This window comes from Portunus trituberculatus, chromosome 24 (genome assembly GCF_017591435.1).
Source record: "Portunus trituberculatus isolate SZX2019 chromosome 24, ASM1759143v1, whole genome shotgun sequence".
Classification (NCBI taxonomy): domain Eukaryota; kingdom Metazoa; phylum Arthropoda; class Malacostraca; order Decapoda; family Portunidae; genus Portunus; species Portunus trituberculatus.
In genome coordinates, this window is record NC_059278.1 from 6981967 (window position 1) to 6990575 (window position 8609).

Below are 8609 nucleotides of genomic sequence, written 5' to 3' on the forward strand. Positions count from 1 at the left end.
GATTCGTTGTCTTTATCGCCCTATATGTCTTAGTTAAGGTAATGCAGCTTATCCCATGTAGCTTCCTCATGGGTGACATGTAGCAACACGCACTTGCTCCACCGCGGAAAATGCTGTTACTGTATATTACTATATCATGCACTACTGCTTTACTTTAGTAATTTTTTAAGCAAGGGCCAACACAAAAATAAACTACAAGTTCTTGCTGAAAAAATAACATAATATTAAATGTTGAGTGACTGTATTTATTTTTCACATATTTTTTTTTTTTTCCTCTCTCTTAAGCCTGCTTTCATTTTCTTGTAGCTTTTGTGCCCAGGATTCCTGGAAGTGAGGGAAGTGAGGCAAGAATGAAATAAGATAAGCACTCATATTTTTCATTGTTCATATCTCAGTTCTATGAGGCATAAATGTGAGGCAAGTAATGAGGAGAGCCAGGCGGGCAGGTGAATGAGACACACACACACAAGAAGCGTTATCAAAAGTTAGATAAATTCTTATCAGGTTCTTCAGGTAAGCCACGAGAACGTGTTCTTTCATCCGCTGTTGTCTCGTCTCCCTCGGCGAAAAAATTTCGGTGACTCCCCAGGTTTCCTTGTTCCTGCTGAGGCCGAGGAGAGTGACACACTGACGTATCTTATATGCACCACTTTAGGGAAAAAATATTTGAGGCATAAAAGAGAGTGTGTGTGTGTGTGTGTGTGTGTGTGTGTGTGTGTGTGTGTGTGTGTGTGTGTTTTATCTAGTCATTTAGTATTAGCAATAATAAACTTGAATAACTCTGCACTCAAAAGATTAGCTCAAAGAGACATTAAAACACATCAGCATGCTGGCCAGACACACCACAGAAACGCTGTTATGTTTGAGGAAAGCAACAACAGGCCGTTCAATTAAGGCACAATTTACTCATATCAATTCAACACACATAATTACACGACTTAGATCATGTTTCAGAGCATGGTGAGCCCACCAATTGAGCGTGTTTGTGTGATGCGATGTGGCAGAGTTGGTGTATATTACTTTTATACATAGTACTTATTCAGACGATATGCTCACTGTTCTAATGTAACTGAAAATTTTAGCCCCACTGCATCCAAGTACATAACATTTCAATCTCTCTCTCTCTCTCTCTCTCTCTCTCTCTCTCTCTCTCTCTCTCTCTCTCTCTCTCTCTCTCTCTCTCTCTCTCTCTCTCTCTCTCTCTCTCTCTCTCTCTCTCTCTCTCTCTCTCTCTCTCATGAATTGCACAGTAGCACTCTATATAACTATTAAGATTATATTGTGCAAGGCTGGAGTTTGTGTGCTCAAAGAACTGTAAGAGTATCCCAGTAATACACGTACAACCTTTTCTCTTTCTTTCTTCTGGTGGCAGAGTAAAAGTGAAGAGGCTTAGCGTATTACAATTCGAGACAAATACCCTTTACTTCAATTATTTTTTTTTTCAGGCCTGAATGCAACACAGTGGCGTGTTAATTAGAATGAATAAGTGAAACACCACAAAAGATATACGCGTGAAGGGAAAGCGCTTTCGATTAACACGTAAAGATTCACCTTCCGGGAGTGAAACGGCATTGACGTACACACAGAATGCAACTAAGCCTTTATGCCAGGAAAGGTGTGTGAGCAGTACAGTATATATGCGAGTAATGAGTGTAGCAACACCTGGTGGAATGAAGATGTAGAACAGATGTAGACATGGTTCGCAATTACGCCTTTGGGTACTATTACGAAACACTTCTGCGTCGCCCCACCACTACATTGAAGAAGCTCTATATGAATCATTGAAATGTCATGTTTTCTTACTTATTATTTTTTTTTCTTTACCGCGTTAGTGAAACATTGGCAAGTTTTTTTTCTTTTTTTGCATAAATGATAGGGAAAAACATTTGGAACACATGTTAACCGTGTGTGGCATCTGAAAATAGTCTTAATGAGATATAAAAGCGTTTCAGAATACGTGTCATTATACAACGTAGATCTGTGTGTGTGTGTGTGTGTGTGTGTGTGTGTGTGTGTGCAGCAGGTGTGGAGACAGTGCAGGTATAAAGGTGAGGTGGTTGCATGGGAATATCATGTTGAAACCTGTTGGTCTTGGGCCTTGCAGCTCGTCAACCAATCAACACGCCTCCTCTCAACACGTGACCTGCTCGCTGAGAGTGAGTGTAGCGAGAGAAAGATGGGACGCACGGTGGGAGGGAGGGAGGGAGGGAGGGAGGAAAAGGGCTTGAGTAGGATGTTGGGAGAAGGTTGGGGGGTGGGGGCGAGAAAGAGGCGTGTGGAGGAAATATTCTGGTCATGTTCGGGAGTCTGACGTGTTGCAGTGCCTGGGATTTGTTGTCTTGCTTGTGGCTTCATCATCACCATCACTATCACCACCACCATCACCATCACCATCACCATCACCACCACCACCACCACCACCACCACCACCACTGCGTAAAAGCACGTATTTTTCCCCATCACGTTAAGGCGAACTTGTCAATAATAATTTTGCCGGTAGAGTTATTTGGACCTTTATTTTTTTCCACCCACGACTGGTTAACAGAATAATTATGCGAGAATTGCTTTATCTATTAGACTGATGGCTTTTTTTCGACGGCCATAATTTACACAACAATACGTGCGCATGTTTTATTTTTGTCAAAGGAGGCCAGTGGGGGTGAGAACGGCTGGCACAGAGCGCTGGGGTGAGGGAGAAAAGGTGGGGCGTGGAAGGGAGATGGGTAAAGTAGATGCAAGACTAGACATAATAGTGTGAGGTGCCTAGGTGGAGCTGGGGTGTTGAGGGGAGATGGGTGAGGTGGATGAACAAAAGTAGTGACGGCGATTGAAGTAATTTTTCATCTGTGTTATTGCGTGAAAGTCCCATAGAGTTTATACGTACGAGTCCATTCCAGCCTAGTAAAGAGCACCTGCTCCTGCTATTGCCGCAGAAAAAAAAGGTTCGGTAATTAAGCAAAGGTACTGCCATTTCAAACCGTTTCTCCGATAATGTAATGATGACCACCCAGCTTAAAATTTGTGGTTGCTGTGCTGTTTACTCTCATGGAAGGTTGCATGTCCTTCCTTGGTTTTTAATTTCAACTCTCATCATGGTTTTGTCTGCTAGCGGTAAAGGAAATGAACATCAAATCACCTCGAAACTACTAATAACTGTGATATCTGTGCTATTTATTCACTTCTATTGATGATTGGGTGTCTTCCTAAACATGTGGGTCATTTCAGGAAATTAGTGCCTACCAAAGTACTTTAATGTAAAATCTGTGATCTTTGTGTTATTCAATCTCTATTATCAAGAAATGGATGTCCCTTTTATTGCTCTGAATAGTTACTTTTGATACGGTCACGTTTCTCGCTAGTTTAGGGAAGGAGTAAATAAGTTACCTCGGAACTAGATTAGGTGCCCTGGTCGTTGCTCCTTCACGAAAGTATTCAAGAAGTGATTTTTTTTTTTTTTTTTTTTTTTCTGGAGGAATTAATACTTGTAGTCCCAGGCCGGTCTCCTTGCCCTCCAAAATCATTCTTTCTATATGTATGTTTTTCTGCACCTGGCGAAAAGAAAAAAAAATCTGTAACTATACTTCACGTAAATCTCATGCTGGAATTAACAATAATGGAAAAAAAAAAAAACAAAGTTCACATGCAGGCTGGACTGTTTTTATTTATTTTTTTAGTGATCTGTTTATTTTACACTTTATTTATATATGCATATGTATGTATGTACGCATACATGTATGTACGCATGTGTATTTGTATATACTGGTATGCTTCTGAACCGAATCCATATGCATCCTTTTCTCACTTTGCTGCGTTGTGTACTGTCAACCGGGGAGTGAATGTTTGTGAATAACGCGGCTGCAGTGAATAACAGCTTCCCTCCCTCCCCCAAACACTCCTGGTGACTTGCTACCTGCCTCGTAAATCTCTGCCGCTTTCGAATATTAACTATGATACGGCCAAGAGCAGACAAAGGGGGGTTCGGTAATGTGTCCAGTAACTCTGTCAGCGAGAGGGTGTCAAAGGCTGTGGAGTGGCGGCGTGGTGCAGGGAAAGTAGTTTATACCTTCGCGGTTTGGCACGTGACATAACCTGACGGAATGGAAGGGAAATGTGGTGTGTGGATCTACTCCAGCTCGATCCTCTCAAACCTGTCAGTTTATCCGTGTCATCCATCTCGTCCTTCCAGTGGTGCCGTATAATCAAAATGGTGCTTTGCTTTGAGGTTAATCAACATATATATCTCTCCAGCTCTTCTTCATGTTTTTTTCTACTTTCCCTTCCTTTGTGTCAATGATTATCCATCCTTATCATCTCTCTTCTCTCAATTAATGATATTTTTTTTCATTTTCCCTTCATTTGTATCTATGAATATCCTGCTCTGTACCTTTCTCTTCACATTGTCGACCCATCCTCTTTATTCCTCCCTTCTTTTGTTTTGTCTTTATAATTAGCCGGCTCTTTTCCATGCCTCTTCCTTTGTAGATCCATCTTTATTAAACCTCCCCCTCTCTCTGTTTGCTTTCGTTTCGCTTCTTACTCTTTGCTTTTTTCATTACCTTGATAGATCTGCTTCTTGTCTGTGTGTAGTGAAAGAGAAGGAAATCGGGAAACAGAAGAGGCCATGAGTGTTAAGTAAGATGTTTTTATTGATTTACTTACTCTGAAGTTTATTATTTTATGTATTTATCTCTCTTGCCTGCATGTGATTTGACTGACTTCTGTTTATCATTTTCTATCTCCGTTTTGGTTCCCATTTTCTCTCCTCTGCTCTCCACCTGGTGACTACATTTTCTTTTACCTTCCCAACACTTTAAAATCATTCTTCTACCTGCTTATCACATACTCACCTGCTGTTCACATTCACTTGTTTCTCACCTCCACTCCACTCCCATACTCCACTTCTCTCCGTCTTCCAGTGACGCGTCTTCCACTTACTCACTGTTTCCTCTGACACACCTGCAGATAGCTTGAATATTAACCGTAGCCTATATTGTCCCCTTTGCCAGTTGCTACCTTTGTGTGGAGTAAATAGATTTTTGGTCGTCAATATTTCATCACAGCTACGTACTTACCATTGAGCAAGATTTATGTGTCTCTGTGTAGGTATCGTAAAGGGTGGGACTCATACTACATAGAAGCGTATTCATTGTACTATACGCTTAGTGTGCCAAGCCAGGAGCTACACAATAGGTAAGCTGTCCTTCCCCGAAAATTTCCAATAAATACCTCCCAAGTAATCAAAACTGTGGCGCCACATTTTCAGGTTCAGTTGACAAATCTGACAAATTCGTAAGAAAACAATGAATATCCATATGGCAACATTCCTTTCGCGTCACAGCCAATCACAGGCCGTTAGACGAGAACCTGACCAATCACCACCCAGAAGACATGACCAGGTGACGTAATCACACACACACACACACACACACACACACACACACACACACAGAGAGAGAGAGAGAGAGAGAGAGAGAGAGAGAGAGCTGAAACAAAACACTTGCGTAGTTAAGGTTGCAAATTAGTGTTTAATTTTTGCTGTTATTACGTATGAAAGTAAGAAATGATGGTCGAAGTGATATGTCATCCTACATCTAAAGCGGCACGTGGTTTATGAAATTTACAACGATAACTGTGGTATTTATTTGACTCTTAAGAGAATTTGAGATCACGACCAATTGGTCACGGTAGTTCGTTAGTCATCAGTTACCTGATGTGGTGTGGTGGTGGTGGCGTGTGGTATGGTGTTGAGAGTGACGCTGATGTTAGGGTAAGTGCAGAATGGTTGTGATAGTGGTGGATGTGGTGTGTGGTGACAATTCAGTGCGCTTTGTGGTAGAGATCTAGAAAAGAAAATGTGAGTTGTGATAGTGATGAAAATGTGATCCGTAGTGGTGATTTTTGGAGTTAGTTTGTGGTGGTGATGGCGGATGTGGAGTGTGATGATAAAGTATTTAGGGAAGTTGTGACCATGAAGGAATATATGGTGCATGGTGGTAGTGGCGATGGAGCGCGATGGATGCAGCGTGGAGCACAGTGTTGGTGATGTGGTATGTGATGATGTAGCAAAAATATATGTGATAATGAGGAGGGAAGGTGTGGTATGTAGCAGTGATGATGGCAGGTGTGGTTTGTGTGGTGCTTTTTGATGAGTGTGGTGTGGTTATGGTGATTATGTGATGGGGTAAGTAATAATAATGATGTGTAATGATAAGTTATATTAATGATGAAATACATGGTGTGTGGTAGTGACAATGGATATGTAGTGATGACAGTTATGGTGCATGGTAGTGATGTGAAGGTTCTGTGATACTTGGCTGGTGAAATGTGGTGCAGCGGTTTGTGATAGAGGCTTTGTGGTGTTAATAAGCGAATAGAAACCGGTGAGAGACATTTTTGGTGGTGTTGAACGGTTTAGGACGAGAGGTGGAGTAATGATGAAGCACTGGTGGTGGCGGTGTTGGAGGGAAGCTGGGCGTGCGAGTAATGCTGCAGGGCGGGAGGTGGTGGAGCGCGTGGTGGAGTATGCTGGTGGTGGTTATGAGACAGCGTGGTGGGGAGGGATGGTGGGTAGATGAGGATGGAAGGGTAATGGGGGATATAGTAATGTAATGTAGGCCTCATGGATGGTATAGGTGTGGGGCGGGGTTGGGGAGGTTGAGGCTGGGCTCCTGCCGCTAAGGGTTTTTAAACGACTGCTAACTGAGTGTTCATTTTTGAAAGGACAAGAAATAAAGCCTCTGCTCAGACGGGTTGACGAAGTTAGTGTGACGGACCGCTCGTTCGGCTCAATTGCGTTATGTCTTTTGCAAGGCGAAAGGAAAAGTGCCCGAGCGATAAACTGATCGAATTAGTCTGTGAAGGATCCATGGGTAAGTGGTTAGTTTTGCTTGTTTGACCAATCACACGCAGGGAGTGGCCCGTGGTGGGATGGGGAGAGGAAGAGAGATGGAGGTGAGAGGGCTGGGAAGGGAGAGGGTGGCTGTGGGGCGGAGAGATGTTGGTAGCAGGGATAGGCTTGGCGCTCGTCGTCAGTGTGCGACAGGCCGTCGTAGCTAGTGGAGGCGAGTCGGTGCGTTGGCAGTGTTGGGTCGCCCAGTCCCGCTCATCTGACGCTCAAGTTTTCGCTGCGAGTTAACCCTCCTAAGTAGTGTACGTGCAGTCCCAGTGGTGTGACGGCTGGTCCGCGGTGGTGGTGTGTGCCCGGCACGTGTACTTGACAAGAGTTTCGCCGTCAACAGTTTTTCAAAGGTTGATTTTGACTTTGTTGAGTTGGAGGTGCTGCACGCGACGCAAGCTTACTAGCGGCCCGCCACGCTGCCGCTACTCCCCGCCAAGATGCTCGCCAGGTTAGCTGCTCGGCCCCTGCTGCTCTTCCTACTACTGCAAGGTAAATACCCCACTGTGCTTTGTGGTTAACGTTTCTCTGTGTTTATCTTCCCCTTGGCTGTAGTGGTGGCCGACATCGTGAGTCGGTAAGGGGCTGTGCCAGTGCAGATTAAATAACGTGTATTAAAATGAGGTGGGCTAAATTTAGAGGGTATTTTCGTTGCTATGCTATTAAGTGATACTTTTTGCGCAAGAGGTGCTATTAGAGCAAAATAAAGACCTTATTGAATGATTATGTAGATCGTAAATTACAATGCTAAGGAAGGTGAATGAATTTTTAAAGTGACATAATGCAGTTAGTGTTACCTGCATAAAGGGAGATGAAGGGTGGGAATATTGCATCATCACTTGTGTTATGATCATGTCACACGGTAATGTGTGAGAGGGAAGGGAACACAACAAAGTGATGCTCTGCTGCCCTGAATGAATTGCGCCATAGGGAGGCATACAATATCCTTTAGGAATTTTGATTGAAACGAAACATAAAAAAAGTGTTTTATTTCCATGTATTTTTGGCAGACAGAACACTTTTAAAGTGAATGTTGCAGTGAGCTGTGCGTACAGTGCATAGAGGGCAGGCCAATGGGAGGAAGAGCGAGAGGGCGTTGAGGAAAGATGGCATAAGCGACGCGGAGGACGGAGTGATGTAGGGTAGTGAGCAGGCGGCGGTCTGAAAGTGGAGGCTTTTGCACGTCAAGAGAGTGTCGCTACAGGGGAAGGAATGAGAAGGGTTGGATGATGTATCGGTGGTGGGGACGATAAGGTGATGGCAATGTAGAGTGAAAAGAAACAATGAGCGAGGATTTGCATATTCGACACATACATAACGTCACCACATCCTTCTATTCTCCTCCTCCTCTTCTCTACATGCGTGGCGGAACTGATTACTGGGGTGTCACCGTACTCCACCTCACCACACCCACACCACGAGCAAACACAACACTTCACAGCATCACTTCACCACACTCTCCACATAACTTCATCACATTTTTGCACAGCTCAGGTATAGAGTAACTTAACCCATTTCTCCACTGTACTCTCCACACAATTCCTGCATATTCCCACACCACGCTGCACATAAGTTTATCTCATTTCTGCACAACACCTTACGCATAACTTTATCCCACTTTTTTTGCTCTACTGGTTCCTCCAAGACGACAAACCGTACTTCTCTTTACTTACACTTAGCCGAACTTGTACCATTTATCCTCCTCCCATGGATC

General features: G+C 43.5%; 1 protein-coding gene across 8 annotated transcripts in view; it reads left to right on the plus strand.

Annotated features, from left to right (window-relative positions):
- The first annotated feature begins 6789 nt into the window (after window positions 1–6789).
- The window catches only part of LOC123508224 (irregular chiasm C-roughest protein-like), a 513394-nt gene continuing 511574 nt past the window's right edge, over window positions 6790–8609 (plus strand). The window contains exon 1 of one of the 8 annotated variants that reach the window (XM_045261769.1): window positions 6790–7387. In XM_045261769.1, the coding sequence (XP_045117704.1) occupies window positions 7336–7387 (52 nt within the window). In that variant the 5' untranslated portion in view covers window positions 6790–7335. The remainder of the gene's footprint in view (window positions 7388–8609) is intronic. The other 7 variants (XM_045261770.1, XM_045261773.1, XM_045261775.1 and 4 more) reach the window with 7 other exon arrangements.